The sequence below is a fragment of the Monopterus albus genome, unplaced genomic scaffold (genome assembly GCF_001952655.1).
Source record: "Monopterus albus unplaced genomic scaffold, M_albus_1.0 scaffold55.1, whole genome shotgun sequence".
NCBI classification, from domain to species: domain Eukaryota; kingdom Metazoa; phylum Chordata; class Actinopteri; order Synbranchiformes; family Synbranchidae; genus Monopterus; species Monopterus albus.
In genome coordinates, this window is record NW_018127935.1 from 264,363 (window position 1) to 282,668 (window position 18,306).

At 41.9% G+C, this 18,306-nt stretch overlaps 1 protein-coding gene across 2 annotated transcripts in view; it reads left to right on the forward strand.

The window, feature by feature from the left end:
• The window catches only part of map3k22 (mitogen-activated protein kinase kinase kinase 22), a 34,737-nt gene extending 16,951 nt beyond the window's left edge, over positions 1-17,786 (forward strand). For both annotated transcript variants that reach the window (XM_020602336.1, XM_020602337.1), the window contains 14 exons: positions 197-234; positions 3,925-4,024; positions 4,209-4,325; positions 4,663-4,777; positions 5,870-6,003; positions 6,681-6,754; positions 7,696-7,757; positions 9,217-9,288; positions 9,858-10,022; positions 12,402-12,550; positions 12,658-12,789; positions 13,640-13,769; positions 14,952-15,129; positions 15,829-17,786. In XM_020602336.1, the coding sequence (XP_020457992.1) occupies positions 197-234; positions 3,925-4,024; positions 4,209-4,325; positions 4,663-4,777; positions 5,870-6,003; positions 6,681-6,754; positions 7,696-7,757; positions 9,217-9,288; positions 9,858-10,022; positions 12,402-12,550; positions 12,658-12,789; positions 13,640-13,769; positions 14,952-15,129; positions 15,829-16,057 (1,695 nt within the window). In that variant the 3' untranslated portion in view covers positions 16,058-17,786. The remainder of the gene's footprint in view (positions 1-196; positions 235-3,924; positions 4,025-4,208; positions 4,326-4,662; positions 4,778-5,869; positions 6,004-6,680; positions 6,755-7,695; positions 7,758-9,216; positions 9,289-9,857; positions 10,023-12,401; positions 12,551-12,657; positions 12,790-13,639; positions 13,770-14,951; positions 15,130-15,828) is intronic.
• The last annotated feature ends 520 nt before the right edge of the window (positions 17,787-18,306 follow it).

Here is an 18,306-nt window from a genome sequence, read left to right on the forward strand (position 1 = left end):
CCATCTGTGGAGCAAAGACATAGTATGTTGTCATTGTATTGCAGGATACAATTCAGCAACAGCAATAGAAAACACATACTGTATCTTTATGTTTTTTGTCACTTAACTATTCAGCCCAAATTTTGAATACAACCATAAATCATTTTAATGTTCCACTTCCATAACTCCCCTGTGCCTTTATTTTTCCTCTCAACAGGATTTAAGAGTCAAGCTGGAGCATGAAAGAGAAAAACGGTATGTTGGAAATTCAGTATGTTTTTTCTTCTCCTCTGATTTAACCCTTTAGTTTTGATCATTTTTGTTATGCTTTTCCATTCCTGGGATTTTGTGTCTAAGGGAAATCACAGTTACATGCCAGAGAAGCATAAAGAAAATGAAAATTCCTGCTTTGACATTTAGCCGAGGCCTTGTGTTTTAGACTCGGAATGGTCGTTAGAGAGGGGATAAAGGAGAGAGGGAGTGAGCATAAAGACAGAGGGAACTCCAAGTATTTCAGTTCAGTGTCCAGGCTTCCAGTCACACCCCAAATTATTACTTCATCTCCTGTGTTTTCTTGTGCTTTCCCTCTGTCTTCCACATCCTTCACCCAGCAGCCATCTGTGCTCCCTCACACCAGCGACTATAGGCAGTCTGTGGTTATACTCACTCTGTCTAGAGACGGTGTTAGTACTTTTTCCACCAAGGTGCTTTACAGTTTGTTTACTATGTTGAAGCACTTTGAAAGTGAGGCCCCTGGTATAAATAACATATCTTTTGAACAGGAGGCTTTATTTGGTGCTGAGCTTCATTTTGCCTTGTAGCCTCATCAGTTCCATCTATGGAGGCTCTGTGAGTAGCCCAGGTCCTTGTCTGGCCTTTTGCTTTGCATTCTGGGAAACATCCATATTCACAGATAGATTTTGCCCCGGTGAAACTTTTGGTCAACTACCTACAGAGAGACTCCAAATAACTCCTGAGGCAGAAAATGACAAATACAGAGTGTACTGTTACAGTGGAAAAAACATCAGGGAGGGCGAGGGAGACTGACCAGAACCTACTAGAACACAGTAATTGCCTTGATTCTTCATAATATAGACCAGGGGAGCAGGCATTCTGTGAAGCTGTGATTAGAAAGCCTCAGGCTCACAGGAGTGAGAAAGAGAAGCGAAACAGCGCTGTCTTCCAGCCGAGTACAGCTTCACACTGTGCCTCTTCACTTTTTCAAAGCCCTAATTGGCAACTGCTGAGGAAGAGATGAGTTTTTCATGCTGCTGTCTCTCCTCGCTTCTGCCTTCCTTTCTTTCTTCGTCTCACAGCCTTCTCTTTCTCACAAGCTCTCCTCACGCAGTGCTCTCTTGGAACAGACAACAGCTCGCACGGGAAGACACCATTCATGGATTTGAAAAGGCTTTGTTGTTTTTTTAATTTCACTTTCTTTCGTTATTTTGCATACTCTATTATGCTTGTCCGAGTTCTGACCATATTCACTTTATTTGAGGCCTGTTTTGGAAATCAGGATATCCTGAGCTTGTAAACAGGGTCACTAGTGACAAACGCAGAAAGAATGATCACAATCTCTGCAGCTCCCCCTAACCTCTACAGAGTGTTTTAATCTTTTTCAGCTTCTTGTTTTGGCGTTCTGGCTTGTAACTTCTCTGTTGTGGTGCTTCTATCAGCAGACAACAATTTTTTTATTTTATTTTGTAGAAAAGGCCCGATAAAACTTGTGTAAACCTGCTCATCACCAAACAGACAAAGTTAGTTTATGAATATACTGGAGCATTTAGCAGGTAAAGACCCAGATAGTTTTGAAAGGAGCTGGTCAAGAACAAAAACAGATCCAAAAGAGAAGTAAAGTTTGGACTTAAATTCATTGGATGGACAAAAACATGACTCCAAATAACTGCTAATGATGCTTCATGTCTGCTGGATGTGTCAAGAGACAAGCAAGCTACCCATATCAACTTAAAAGGGGATTATATGTCATTGTGTTTACAGCTTGGTGCCACTGGCCCTCAGTGGTAATATTATGCATAGCATCAACCAAAGATGCATACTACTGTAGTGTTAGTGAAAACTAGTCATTAATTTCTGTCTCTAGTCAGGTGGTCATAAATAAAACCGCTATCATAGATCTCATAAAACCTTATAAAAGGGAACTGATCTCATTTCTTCATCATTTTCGAGATATGTTTGAACCTGAGCTACAGAGCAGCAAACCCCACCATTCCACTGCATAAAAAGCCTCATTATGTAGTCAGATCTATTGGCTTTTCATCAGAAATCTTAATAATCTAAGGTGCAGCACCAGGTTCAGTTACATGTTATATCAGAGCAGTGTCCACAGCACTTCAGGGCAGGAGTCCCTGACTCAGGATAACAGCGTTGTCTGTCAACAATAGAATCTAATTGGACGGTCTCTCTTTTCATTGGCAAACACTGAAGGTTTGAGGCAGGAAATAGGAGCTGTAGCTCTCTCTTCCCCTGGCTCTGCCTCAGGGTCTCCTACCAGAGCGTAAGGAAACAGAGCCAGACCATTATTCTGTGTGTATATGATTGTGATTATGTCCATGAGAGAAAGGGACAGAGAATGTGCTGAGATGTGTGAAAGAATACTTTTATACTATGTGTGTGTGTGTGTGTGTGTGTGTGTGGACATGCTTGCATAAATGAAGGAAAGCCATATCTTTAGGAGCAGCATCCTCATACTCCCCCCACCGCCTCCACATCTCTCCAGCTGTTTATCAGACACATCATCACTGAGTATAAACGGAGACAGAGAGCGTTTAGCTGTGCCGCCGCTCGCCTCTGATCTGCAGGCCTCCCTTTTCCCAGAATCCTGTCCTCAAATGAGGTAACCAACGAGCAGTCATTAAGATAGGCAGAGCTTTCTCTGATGAGGAAATGCTGGGATTAAAACAAGTCCTTTCAGGATACTATAAGGAGATGGTGGAGTGAAAGATTCTTCAAAAGTAGAGAGAAAAGGGAGGAGAATGAAATGCCGCAGAGAATCACTTTATTTTTGTTTCCTTTATTTTCACAGGCTCTCTCCTTTATTTTTCCTCCCACAGTCTGTAAATACCTCTGCGTCTCTCTATCTTTCACTCTGTCACTCTTTAAAAGAGGAGGGAAAGACACACATCCTGCTGCTTTTGCTGCCGCTCCAGATTTTTTCCCCTTTCCTCTCAGGAAGTTTCCCATCTGCCTTTGTGCTGGCTTAGTGGAGAGGCCCAGTGGTGTTGAAACAGTGGTTGATGCACACACTGATTGGGAAAAACACTCATGCGTAAGGAGTTTTGCCAACACACACATATCCGTTTAAATACTCACTGTAAACACTTGCTGATAAGCTTGGACCCGCACAGACTAATGTGCTCACTCAGTCGTAGGTGAACTTTAATACATACACTATATTTAAATCAGAGGGGTCTACTCTGGTGCATTGATTACTGCCATGTTAGCATTTTGGTAGCTTTTCTTGTTGATCCTGCTGACCTGTTCTGATATGCTCATCCAATCCAAATGTATGTTAGAAAACCAGAAAAGCTACAAAGAATAGAAAAACTGAGCTTCTCTTTTTTTAAGGTAGAGGAATTGAGTAAACATGTTTTCACTGACATGAGATATCCTTTCCTCCAGTCCTTCATTTGAAGCATCCAGTCACAAACTGTCAGTAAAAGGCCATGTCAGTCCATCACAGAATTCTGTGAACGATGCACTTGTATATGTCCAGGCAGCCTCCTGGCTCCTCAGAGCAGAAATAAGAGAGCTGGGATGTCCTTCATTATGGTGAACAGGGAGCGACTTTGGGGCCGAGTGGGGATCAAGGAACAATAAAATAAAGGAATTGGGATTCACCTTATGGCTCAGCCTGTGAAAGCTGGTGCTAGATACGATGCCAGCTTCTTTTTCTGACCTTTGACCCTGCCCTTCTCTGCTTCCTAGAATCATCCTGTTCCAGAGGCCGCTGAAGATCAAGGAGCTGCTGCAGAAAGTGACTGAGGCCTTTGGCCAGCAGATGGACATGTTCTTTATGGAGAAAGAGGTAAAAGGACAACTAGCGGTCATGTGGTCAAGATCCTCGGCTGCTGTTACGAACCTAATTAAGAATGTTGCATGAAGAGATAATAAAACAAAAAAGCAACTAATACTCTGGGATCTATTGCAACATTAGTTTCATCAGTGGGTAGTAAAAGTTCTTCTGCTGAATGTTTTCTTGTCCTTTTCAGTTGCTGCTGCCCCTGAAGACTCAGGAGGACCTGGATCAGGCGGTGCTGGCATTGGGGTGCAGCTCGGGGACCAATGGGCTTCTCAGGATACTACTTAAGACCCCCAAGAATAACCATGTGAGTCACTAACAGTGTGCTCCTTTTACAGAGCAGTATTTCTACCGACACACACAATGCACATCGTACAAAAACTCAGTCACAGTTTATCATTGTGTAAATTGTATCCATAACAACCATGATAACAAAGAACTGACTTGCTGCCAATTTGAAACTGGCTGTATGAAGCAAACTTAATCATGCGGCCTTTGGATTTCGAGCTACTGTGCTGAAATGAGTAACTTAGATGAAACAAGCGTCTTCTAAGACACGATCATGTAACTGGAAAATGTTGTACTCACTTCCTCAGCTGATTTTGGTCTCTTTTTCTTAATTGCTATATGGTTTCCCTTTGTAGTACCTACAGGTAAACAGCAGGGACAAACAGAGCGAGATGAGGTCATCACGGTCACTCGGAGATTTAAAAGGCACCTTGCTCAAGGGCTCAGAGAGGGTGCGCAAACACTCGACAGGTGAGAAACGCACATCAGTCTCTGCATTCACCTCTCTGCCACTTTTACCTTTGGACATAGTAAAGAAAGCTGTTTCCCCATTTAGGTTATTGAGGTTTATTTTGCCCTGTGAAATACTGACCCCCCCTACCCTCTCCCTTGTCTGAATCTTTTCACTGGCGTTATATCAGGTCTGTCCAGAAAGGTCAATGTTTTAGTCATATCTCAACCTCAGATGCGCAGAAATGACTCGTGGTCCAATCTCTGTCACACATGCATTTTCGCATAGCAGCTGAAACTGCTTTATGATTGCTGTCAGCGCCAGTCTCAGCTCCAATAACATCAGCACTGTCACCATCCCAAGTCATATAAATTGTGTAGAATTATCCTCTGTCTCTGTCAGTTCCTCGCCAGCCACAACTCAGAGAGAAGAAGGGGCTGAAAGATAGAAGTGAAGGAGTAGTGGCAGATGAGAGGTGACAGGAGAGCAGTCACAATGAATGGTTGAGTGAAGATGTGATGTGAGCCTGGGTACCTCAATGACGTACAGCAGTGGGGGGAGGAGAGAAAGAGGCAGAAAGAAACTGAGCTGTGAAGAAAACGGGGTTTTAGCTTTCACTCAACGAAAAGACCATTTACTCTGATGTTGTGATCACTCCTATATATATCTTGCTACCCTTTAAACTTTGCACACGTACACAGTATCCCTGTCAGAACAGTCAGCAACAGACTTTCAGTAGGTCTTCTTACCTTGTCAAGGACAAGAGCTCGGTCTCTGCTGCAGCTCAGCCAGGAGTGTTTGTCACAGTAATTGAGGTCAGAGGTGACAGCAGTGTGGTTTAGTAAATCATCCCTCGTAGTCCTGGCACCGTTGAACTTGTGTCCATGCATAACACCGTGATGCTGTTTTCACCTCTCTGCCCCTCATTTTCATCTCCTCATCATCTCACTTTCACATTCCCCTCCATTCATTCTTGCCTTTACCACTCATTTTCTCCTTTTTTCTCCAATTTTACATTTCTCCTTCTCCCTGTGCACCTACTATTTTTTCCATTCCTGTCTTTGCTGCTCTTCTTTTTCTCATTCTACCCGTTCATGCTGTCACCTTCTCAGGTTCCCTGCACACAGGTCGGACGTCCCCGCCTCCAGGCAGCGTCCCTGAGGAACAGCAGCAGATTGCTCGCCAGGGCTCCTACACCAGCATTCACAGTGAAGGGGAGTTCATCCCAGAGACCTTGGACCAAAATGTAAATGAGAAAATGTTCTTCATACTCCTCATATTATGATGAGTATTCACGGAAAATTTTTATTTTGAAGTGTGTTTTGCATTTTGAACTAACTTGGCTGACTTGTTTGCTTCTGTTGGATGCATTTGAAGGCATTTCATTCTGCTTTGTAGTGACTTTGCCTACATCGGTCTTGTCCATAGTTTTTTCTGTTTGTTTTGTTTGTTTTTATTGGAACATTGAAAGACTATCATGCTTGTCATGGCTTCTTAATATAAAGCAAAAACAGAATTGTCATAAATTTTCAGATTTCTTTTTCTAAGTGAGTGTTTTATTTCATTATTTAATGTTTACTGTCTTTTCTTTAAACCCAGACCACATTATAAAGCTGTTTTCTATCATTTACGATTCATCACACAGTAACTGAGGCAGTAGTTACGCTACCAGTAAAAGGTTTGGACACACTTTCCTGTTCAAATCCATGTGAAAGTGTGTCCAAATCTTTGACTGGTAGTGTATGGCCTCTAACATCAGGATAAGTCTTTCACAGGAAGCTCACAGCACTAGTTCTGATCAACAGTGATTCAACTGAACTGTCAACTAGAACATTTATATGCAGCATTTAGACCTACAGTACTTATGCCCCTCCACATTCTCCAAATGCACTGCAGTTATACTCCTTTTTTTATTTCTGTCAGATGCCGGATCCCTTTGGAAGCACTGACAATTCACTGTCCAACTGCTGTCAATCAATCGATGAAGCACTGGACAGGTGAGTCACCTTGCAGTCTGGTGATTTATAACCCTTGTGTGTGTCGATTTATATTTACGATATACACATTCATATTGCAGACCCGTTTTGTTTACAAAGATATGAACCTTAGTTTGCATCTGAGGGTTTGTCACTGTCAACACACTTGCCCATGAGCATGCATGTTGCAAACACATGCACAGAAGCAACCAGAGGCTCTCAGTGAAGTTTGCAAATGGTGTTAAAGGCCAGCAGAGCTCCACGACCCTGCCCGGGTTGGAAGAGCAATCAGGGGACTTTTGCTGTTTCCACAGCCACAAAACTCCTATCTAGATGTCTGGATCCTCTATTATCACGCACAAGACACACGGAGACTGAGTGGGAGATGTGAGAGCAAGCAAAAACATCCTGAACGAGAGGAAAAATTAAATCAGAAAATGAGAAGTAGTGGAAGAGTAAATATGTTGAATGTGAATCAAAGGGAAAAGAAAAGTGAGTAAGAGTGAGGTTAAGAGAGAGAGAGAGAGAGAGAGAGAGAGAGAGAGTACGGAAGCAGCTCTACCTGCACAAGGCTTATCTGGGCTCCAGGCTGCAGAACAATGACAGGAAACAAGTGCATGGAACTTTTCCCTGCGAGTGGGCATGCGTGCCTCTTTACAGGGTCTTGTGGCCCCGCGCCGCCCTGCGGTCAGCAGAGACGTCACTGTCAGGTTGTCAGAGCGGACCTGGCCACAGACGTTCTGGAAGGGTGGCAGGTTGGGGGTGGGACATACATCGACACATGTAATGAGAAAATTCTAGTTTCATTGCCAGTTTAGTAGTTCAGCTCCACACACTTCACTCTGCTATTAATAATGCAGGAGGTTCAACAGTCACTTCTGAAAAGGCTTTGTCATTTAAGGAGGATTTACAGACTCAAATATTTTCTGAAATAATTTTCCCCCTGTGTTGTCTTATTTCAGCCCTCCTTTCTCACAGAACGACCGTGACAATAATTACCTGAACATCAACTATGAATACAAAGGTAAGAGGAGAAAACAGCAGGACTTCTAAAAATTTCTTCTTTTCTTTTGATAATAAAGAGGTGCAGATACCTTTTTCATTTTTAGAATGTTTTGTTGGTTCTTTTGTTTGTTGTTTTTTATTTTGTCACAACTATACGTGCATAGTTTCACAGGAAAAGAACTAAGCTCTGCATGTATATCTGTTGATTACCTAGAATATGTCCCTTACAGAGATTATTAAAGAGGAGGAGGATTTTATTTGATGGTTTTATCGAGGACTGTTTACCTGAAATGAAGAATGGGTTCTTTGTGAAGATATTTAATATCTTGGTTGTTGTCTCATGAGGTTGTGAATTGACAATATCATAAGTCTCTTTGCTTTATCTTCCCATCTCTCCTATGTATACCCTTTCTTCACCTCCTTTTTTGCCTCCCATCCCACACCCCTTGTTCATGTACCTCCGGTTACAAATATGTTTTCCTGTCTTTTCATTAACACTTTCTTGCCCTCCACCCCCTTGCCTCTTGTTGCCCCCATACTCGTCTACACCTTGTCTCTGGGGTCCCTGTGTGTCCCCTTTCCTTCAAACGTAGGTCAAAAAGAGCAGAATGACAGCTAGCGCCACACTAATCCTTGTGAACAGTTAAGCCACAGCAGCTCCCTCAATCTGGTCCTTTATTTGTTTGTGCACCAACCACATGGTGTAAATAAAAAAAAGGAGTGCTGCACATTATGTATGCAAACTGGGAACATATAAGTTTCATATAGCTTTAGCAGCAGCCCTTCCCTGATGTAAAAAAAAAGAGAGCTACAGTATTTGTTTACCATTCCCTGTGAGTAGATTTTTCCTCTCCATCATGTGCTGCCAAACACAAAAAATAACTCCCATCTCCCTGGGATACAGCCACAAAAACAGCGCGAGGGGAGGCAGTCATCTGTCCGAACAGCTGCTTATAATTGCGAGTGGCTCCACCGCTCTCCATTTACTGTGTGTGTGTGCTAGCGCTCGCCTGCGTCAGCAGTGCTCCCCACCTGCCTTTAGTTACTGCACTGCTGGTTTCAGAGCTAAGGGCTAAACTAGCACACACGTGAGCTGTATTCATTTTCTCTGTTGGCTGCAGTTGGGCGATACAATGGCTGAGCTCAGGTTGTGAAAAGCTGGGTTCCATCCTTCTGCTTTTAAACTCAACTTTGATTTGATATGCTGAGATGAGCAACAACTACGTAGGGTCTCTCAGATGTGATCAGTTGAAATGGCAACTTCTGTTATCCCCTTTAGGCATCAGCATGTTTGGGTTTCAGACATGCTCAAAGCAGTTAAACCTGAGTTGAACAAACACAAACCTGGTAAACTATAAAGCTTTGTAACACTGAGTTCTGTAACTGAAAAAAGATGTTTCAATTGCAAAGTAAGACTAGTTTTTGAGGTTTCAGTTACTTTCTAAACTGATAATGTTGCCTCATTGCTCCCTCTTCAGGTCGCCATGGGAAAGGAGGGACTTTCCCTCGTCAGTTCCAGTTGGCCAATCGCAGCAAGGATTATGGAGACCGTAAGAAACCGGTTTTGCATAGCATTAACAACAACGCTATTATTACATGGCTTAGATAGACACAGATATGTTACTGTGGTTAAAGAGGACAATAGAGACACACCCATCTGGTCAGATTTGTCTTTTTTCACTCCAGATGGACAGTAAAGGATCTCAGTCATTACAGTGTCTCTTCCTCACATTCTACTATTTCATTCTACTTACAGATTAAGTATTTTTGATATTGTTCACTGCTTTTTTTGCACTCTCTGTTGCTTTAGTACATGCAGTGCTGGCTTGCTGTTCCAGGCAGCTGCTAGTAATTGCTTACTCAGAGGCTAACCTTGGCTAGCAGTGATTTACGTTGCCCTGCCGTGAACTCGAACTTGTATAAAAACACAGCACCCTGCTTCCTGTCTGAGGGGAAGTGAGACCGAGTGGCACTCTGCTCTGGCTGGCCCCAAGTCTTGGCCAAGAGCACAGCTCTTGTAAAGTAGCATAAAAATCATTCACAGTACAAAGAAAAGATGCAGTGATCAGTGTGTAAAGTCATTAATATGTTTTTTTTAATTAAATGTGTACATTTTCAGGTCGCAGGACACTTCCACGGAGCTTTATGCCGGCAGAGAACCTGTTCCAGTTGGTTCCCTCCAGTCGCACACGCAGTTATAATGGAGACAGCACCCTGCAATATAGCGACCTGCGCTCACTGGGCCGGACCACTGACAAGGGCTGCCAGCGTGGTACAGCCAAGTGTGAGTTCCCTTAAAATCTTGAATAGAGGAACAGCAAAGCAAAATAGAAAGTTTCACCCTAAAACGCTGTTAATTAAACTCTGTTTCTGAGTCTTTATTGTTGATTGGTGTTCTATTTTTCTGGTTCCTGTGGATAATAAACCCAGACTGATAACGCAGCGGTGAACTTAGGTTCAGACTTGTTCTCTTCTGCTTGTTTAGGCTGATCATCAAACCTTTATCTTTAGTATTATAAACCTCATAATGTATAAGCACATATATGACCAACCTGTATACCTTTTATGTAAGTCATGAGCACATGTGGGCTTTGACAACAATAAAGATAATCTGCTGTATCTGTATTTTGGGACGAGTCAAAGACTGTCAGGTGGCGAAAGCTGGCATTGAATTTGTAATCTTGGTCAGATTCTGTAGACAAACTGGGACCTGATGCAGACGTAATGGACAGATGCATTTTGATTTAAAGCCATACATTTGCCAATTATAGGTTTTTATTTAGTTCATTTATGACTCATTGCAAGTAGACAATAACACTTGACAACTTGGGCTTCTTTTGTTAAATGCAAAATGTTTTCTTGGCAGTGTTTAATCAAATCAAATCAAATTTTATTTGTATAGCGCCAAATCATAACAAAAGTCATCTCAGGACACTTTACAAAGTAAAGTCTAGACCTTACTGTTATCAATATTATTACATAGGGAAAACCCAACAAATCCCCCTTGAGCAAGCACTTGGCGACAGTGGGGAGGAAAAACTCCCTTTAACGGAAGAAACCTCCGACAGACCCCGGCTCTTGGTGGGTGGCCTTCTGCCTCGACCGGTTGGGGTGAGTGGATAGAGGAGAGAGAAATATAATTCTCAAAGTAAGCAACTGAAAAAATATTCTGGTATCAGGAACAAAACTCAAGTATTGTGTTTACTGGAGTATTGAAAAGTTTTAAGTGATACCCATTCATAGTTGAAAGACATCCAGGGATGTGCAGAAAATCATTAACAGTAGTTGAAGAAACTGGGTGTGTCACAAAATACATAAAAGTGATGAAATATAGCAGTGTGAGTATTTGTGAGGGTGGTACTGTACTTTGAATGGATTGCTTAAGCAGTTAAAAGTCAAACACACTGTCATGTCTAGAGTTTTAAATGTGTCACACCATTATGGATGGAGACAAAACAAAGATAATCTCTTTTCCAGTAAACACTCTATGACTGTCAAATCTATTTGTTGTTCAGTAGTATGTACTAATAGGGAGTAGGAATTATCAAATCAAATCAAATCAAATTTTATTTGTATAGCGCCAAATCATAACAAAAGTCATCTCAGGACACTTTACAAAGTAAGGTCTAGACCTTACTGTTATCAATATTATTACATAGGGAAAACCCAACAAATCCCCTTTGAGCAAGCACTTGGCAACAGTGGGGAGGAAAAACTCCCTTTAATGGAAGAAACCTCCGACAGACCCCGGCTCTTGGTGGGCGGCCTTCTGCCTCGACCGGTTGGGGTGAGTGGATAGAGGAGAGACAAAAGAAGAAAAGCAACAAGACACAACAATCAAACACTGATCAGGTCGATGTGGCTGGTGACTGCTCGTCAGAGACGTAGAGCTCCAGGGCCAGGGCAACCTGCAGAAAAGTACAGGGAGAGAGAGAGGACACACTACGGGAGAGAGGAGACACAAAGTAATGTGTAATGGTGGCATATAGAAGTATAGGGAGAGAGAGCTGATCCAGCCCTAACTATAAGCTTTATCAAAAAGGAACGTCTTAAGTCTAATCTTAAAGGTAGAGAGGGTGTCCGCCTCCCGAACTGAGACTGGGAGTTGGTTCCATAGGAGAGGAGCTTGATAGCTAAAGGCTAATAATGTACAGTAACACTACAAATCCCAGCAGGCAGAATTCCCCTCTTGGTGTGCGACAAGCTGCAGACTGAGCCATGTCTGTCTTCATTCAGTCAGTGGTTGCTGTTTTGTCATGAAACAAAAGCTTGGCTCAGCAGTCTGTGGTCAACCTGTCAGTCTCCAGTGTTGCTCTCACCCACACACGACCAGACCATTTATCCTGGCCACAAAGAAGCTTGTTACAAAACAAAGTCTCAGGGTCTGGGCTTGTGAAGATGAGAGGTGTCATGATGAGCTTTCCAGGGTTTAAAACTTTGTCTGCTGAGCATGGTTTGACTCAGGGTTTTCCCCCTCAAAAAGGGTCTGCGGTGGGAATTATTTAATGACCCTGTGGTGACTTTGGTGGATCTTGACGCATGCTTTAGGGTTAATACTTGCTCAAATCAGTATATCACAGTTGATCTGTCTGCTGCTTGTGGGGACTTAGAAGCAAAACTGATTTCTGGTAGGTTTTCATCATCTGCTGGTTTGTTTCTACAGGCCCACGTGCACCAGTGAACTGGCGACAGGGAAAGCTCCTGGGGCGCGGGGCATTTGGGGAGGTCTATCTTTGCTATGACGCTGACACAGGGCGTGAGCTGGCCGCCAAACAGGTGCCCTTTGACCCCGACTGTCAAGAAACCAGTAAGGTGAGCGAGGAAAAGCTCACAGCTGTTTGGAATATACATCTGTATATCTGAATTGCTTTCTGATTTTCTAAAATCAAGCACTTTTTTGTGGCTCTCTTCCTCTGTAGGAGGTGAATGCTCTCGAGTGTGAGATTCAGCTGCTGAAGAATTTGCGTCATGAGAGGATTGTTCAGTACTATGGTTGTCTTCGGGACCATGACCAGAGAAAACTCACCATATTTGTGGAGTTTATGCCTGGGGTGCGTATTCTGCAGTGCATCTTTTTCAAGTCACATTGTAGTATGATACCAAGATGGCAAAAAAATAAATAAACTTTAAGCATATAACTCGAGTTATTTTGAGTTACTACAGTGAATCATATTATGAGTGGCTCTGGTTGGGTTGATAAATACACAGACATTTTAAGACGGTCATAAAATCAAACCTATAAAGGCCACATCTGCTAATAAACAATTCTGAAATGTGGCCAATTGTCAGTAGACATGTCCTCACTGCTTGATGTCAGCAGAACAGCTCAGTTTATGAGATCATTTTTTCACAAACTGAGCGCCTTAATGAGCTGCTGTGGCCTATGTACCCCTGTGTTCCTCTTATTTTCTGAGCTATTTTGTCTGAGTGGTCCTGAGTGTCTTAGTCACACATTGTCTGGAAATGGGAAATGTTTATGTTTCGCCGGAGCTGGTTCTTGCAGAAGGGAGATGCCAAAGCCAACTTTGTGTGTGAAAAAACTGGTCGCACCCGCCACATCCCTTTGGGAGCCAGGGGGCTCTATGGTGTCTTGTTGGAAACTGAAAGTGCACAGTTGAAATGTGTGTCACAGGTGTTACTGAACCAGACATTTGTTCCTAGGAATTGAAAACAGGAAATGCAGCATATTGAATGTGTTTGGACTCAATCACATTTTATGTTTATATACTTGTTTTATGTTTTTGCACTTGGCTTGGAACAAACTCACTTCAGCTGAAACACCCACATTTCATGTTACCTCCATCGTGCATCTTCTATAGCCTACAACTTTGTCGGTACTAGTTAAGATTGATCCTCACACTGGCTTTCTGTTTTTTCCTCTCTCTGTTGTTGTCTCTACAGGGCTCCATAAAGGACCAGCTTAAAGCCTATGGGGCTCTGACAGAGAAGGTGACAAGGAGATACACCAGACAGATTCTCCAAGGAGTCTCCTACTTGCACAGCAACATGATTGTACACAGAGACATCAAAGGTAACTGAAACCGATAGCTGGCGAAGGCTGGGAGTTGGGTTGTTAATTGGACTTGTAACCAGTGCACACCCACACTTGAATGCAGTATGCAAACAGAAATGAGACTCTGTGGTCCATATTGCAGCAACTGTTGCTGTCACAGATTAATTTATTTTATTCCGGTTTTCTCATTTGGTTATTCATCGTCTACAGAATGAGCCTGGAAAAAATGTGCTATTTAGAACAACCCTTTGAGACATATTAGGCTTCATGCTGGTGAAATTGGCTGGTCTAAAAATGTTCAACACCAGATGGAAAGCTTTTAGTTTGGCTGCCTGCAGCTTTGGGAGTCATTCAATCGCAGCCAAGAAGAGGGGAATATACTGTCTGGTGGGGAAAAACGATAGTCGACCTCACAGGACAGAGGTGGGCTTTTACAAAGTTTATGTGGGTGGGATTTTCCACTTAGAAATGCTCTTCATGTGTAATATAGTGTGTACGCTTATCTCTCCACACAAGAGCTTTTCTGTATAGAGTAAAAGAGCTGTCAGCACATGCGGTTTTTGGACAGAGCTGGGCATCATAGAAAGTCGTGGAAAGTCTCACATCCTTATAACAAAATGCACAGGCTGTGGAAACAAGTTGAAGAAGTTAGAAGAGTAAAGGTCACATGGTCTCTCAATCCTTTCCCTTCACCGCTCCATCCTTCAGTGGGTGTGGAGTGTGAGTGGCAAGCGGTGTACATTAGTCACTGATCAAACAACAATTGGAGTGCCTGAAGGAAATGGGATAGACACAGCTACATGTTGGAAAATTACTAAGGAAGGAGGCGGCAGGGTGTTGTGGTTTGATCCATGTTGATCAGACCGCGTATTTAGTAATTCAGCTTCTAAACTGTATAAATAATTGAGGAAAGTTTCCAGTGTGAGAAAGGTGAAAGAAAGATAAACTTCAGTGTTTGTAAAGTTGTGTCAGTGTAGAATTTTTATAAATAATATTTTGGCATTTTAAAAATAAATCTGATGATCTTCCATCACACAGATTTGCTAGGTGACAGGAAAGGTTTACATTTCCCTTTAGGCTGGCACTTAGTAGCCACAATGTAACGGCCAACCACATTAATTGAAACTGTCAAAGTAGGATGCTGACACTCCTCAGGAGACTGCCGAGTAACCCCGGGCTCATTTTGTTTTCTTCCAACAGGCGCTAACATCCTGAGAGACTCCTCTGGGAACGTGAAGCTAGGGGACTTTGGAGCCAGTAAACGTATCCAGACCATCTGCATGTCTGGTACTGGGATCAAGTCTGTCACTGGCACCCCCTACTGGATGAGCCCAGAAGTCATCAATGGGGAGGGATATGGACGGAAAGCTGATGTATGGTAAGGATAAGGTCAGATGGAACTGTGATGAGGCCCAAAGCGGATATTAGACTGTTACAACACAAAGATGTTGTATTTTACAAGCACAGAAGCAAAAAAGTATTTTTTTAGGTGGGCAGTATAGTAATAAATTCAGTTGTTTGCAGGGTGAATAATTCAGACTTAACACCTGTAAAATATAATATAATCCAATGCAGCAGTGTTCAGTTTCAAAGCAGTTTATATACCATCCACTGTTCTGCCCACTGGATGCTAACACTATGTACGTACTGCTACTGTTATGAAAGGCTACAAAAATATACTTATCTAATCTATTTTATAATAGAATAGGCTTTTGTCTTTTAGATCCATGTGGTCATTTTAAATAGAAAATACCTCTGTAAAACCTTAATTAACGACATGAGGTCCTCCTACCTTTGAAACACCATGGCAATATTACAAGAGTACAGCAATCCAAAAAGTCAATTTGTTTTTATGTATTCCTTTGTTTTTAATTTAGGTTTGACTGTTGCCCGTTAACTCTGTTATTTGACACAGTATATGGAGCTGATGCATTGAATTACAATATTTTAATGTTGTGTTCAAACCCAATACAACAATAAATAAAGTGTACTACAAACATAAGATTCCATTGAACTGCTGACAGATTATTATTTGATGCCAATATAATTATTTCTGGTGTTCCTTATTGTTCTTCAGGAGTGTGGCCTGCACTGTTGTGGAGATGTTGACCCAAAAACCTCCATGGGCTGAGTATGAGGCCATGGCAGCCATTTTTAAGATTGCCACCCAGCCTACAAAGCCCATGCTTCCAGAGAGCGTGTCTGACACGTGCAGGGACTTCCTGCGGCAGGTTTTTGTGGAGGAGAAGTGTCGGCCCACTGCAGATGTTCTGCTCAGCCACCCGTTTGTCCAGGGCTGTTTCTGAGGCCTGCAGAAATCCCTCCCCTCCCTTGCCTTGTGAGGCCTCCACGGCCCCAGCAACCTTCCCTCCTCTCTGGCCTGCCCCGTCCCCAGGGACCCCTCATCACCAGGCTCCAGGGCTCACCACCACTCCGACTTCCTGCCCTGCCACCTATCACCAGTGTCTGCCTTGTCAGGACCCCTGCATTTCTCACCAACTAGCTCAACCAGGATTATTCACCGAGGGGCCAGGTTGACTGCTGTCAGAACTCTGGAGTCCTCCAAAGCATCACAGCAAGGAGAGGACTGAAAAGAACACACTTATCAATCTCACAAGACACTGACTACTGCCCTTTAACAAGAGCAGGAAAAGTGACCCAAGGTAGAGAAAGGAGTGAAGTCATCTACTGCCGCCGACCAGTGTCTAGGATTGGCCAGACACTTTGTAATTGTGATTAACTGGTTACATTGATCACATATGGTAGTACTGTAAGTTACTCATAAGCCTAAGTCAGCTGAGTGAAATCAAGATGGTAAAATATTTTTATATGACACATAGACATCTTAGCACATTTGTTTTCTAGTGTCACCCAAATGTATTTTCATCAAGGCCTTACAATAAGAATGTCTTTTTTAAAACATCTTAGAGGGTTGCCGTTACCCTATTTTGTCAGCATTCACAACTGCATTCAGAAGGACTTGCATTGCACTTTTGATATCATGCAGTGAAACATGCAGGATATTTTTCTATTTGATGTATTTTAATATTATTTCATAAAGAAGACTGTCTAGTTTGTTCCAGTGTAAAGATGAAAAAACAAACTTTGCATTAGTGTACAATGACTGTTAAGCAATACCAACATTACTTTTGGAGCCTGTGACATCCATTCCAGCTTCCTATACAACGAGCCTCACTCTGTTCAGAAGTGGCCAAAGAAAAGTTGCATAGACAGAAGCTTTTTTTTAAAGTTCATAATTAGACATGTTGGATTGCTTTGTCACTATAGCCATCTCAATGTCATGGCAGCTTTACGCACAACAGACTGCAGAGACCAAACCAGATACATTGACAACAAATTATGTTACTATAAGAAGACCATGACATAAGAACGAAGTGTCTCACTTGTGTTTATTTTGTTGTAATCCAGTCACCTCCTGCCTTTGCTTTGCTTTCCACACTATATGAAGGGGTCAGTTAATTACCACTTGACAGCTGTATATAATGTCATGTGACCTATATGTCACCAAATAGGGTCAAGCTGGGAAGACAGAGCTAAACGGTGTATTCTTTATAGTGGAGATGAGATGAAAATCAGACTTGGGGGACTGATGTTGGACATTTAGTGGCTCGCTATAAATCAGTGGCACTTAAAGAATGATCAAATCTGTTTTGACCCTTGTCAGTGCCTTATATGAATGTGCTTGTAAACGGTGTTCACTGCCAAAGCAGAAAGCTTCTTGATAAGGTGAGCAACTGTTTACTGAAGATTTTATATGGAAAAAAGATTATACTGTAAATACATATTGTTCTGCACTTTTGTATGAAATTTCTTTTACATTATATATAAATCTGATTTTAAAAATGATGTAATACAGTAGACTGTACTGTGATTTAGGAGCATGTCTCTTTGAGAGCTGGTTGGCAGTATGAAAAGTATGGGAGGCTTTTGATTGGGACCGTTCGTTCTGTCTTAATGACAAAGTCTTGAAAGTATCAAGTCACTGATCTTTTGTACATTTAACTTATTAAAACAGAGGTCTAAAACTATGTACTTTGGGATTTTATTCTGTCATTTTGTGTTCAGATTTCCCTCAATGTAGAATTTTGAAAAAATGTCTACAGTTATAGCTGATAATTTCTATTTTAAATATAGTATATCTACAGTATATATAAATATTAAACATTCAAACTCATATTTGTAGTACATTAGAATCAGAATCAGATTCAGATTTATTATCTGTTCTAGCCTATGTGTAATAATATTATCGTTATCATAAACGACACTGATTTGTTCCCATTAGACCGAATTCTGTTATTTATTGTCAAACCTTTGATGCATTAAGACAATTCCTTATCATTTCTTTCCTCACAAACGAAAACTGACTCATGTTTAACTAGACAAGCCAAAATATGTAGGAGACCTTAGTAAAATTTCTGAAATGAAAAGGAAGTGAATATTCATACAGTCTGCTCTGCATTTTTCACTGAGGGAGATGTAGATGTTATTTCTTTCTAAACAGGCAACTTTTTAAATGAAAAAAATTATATATATA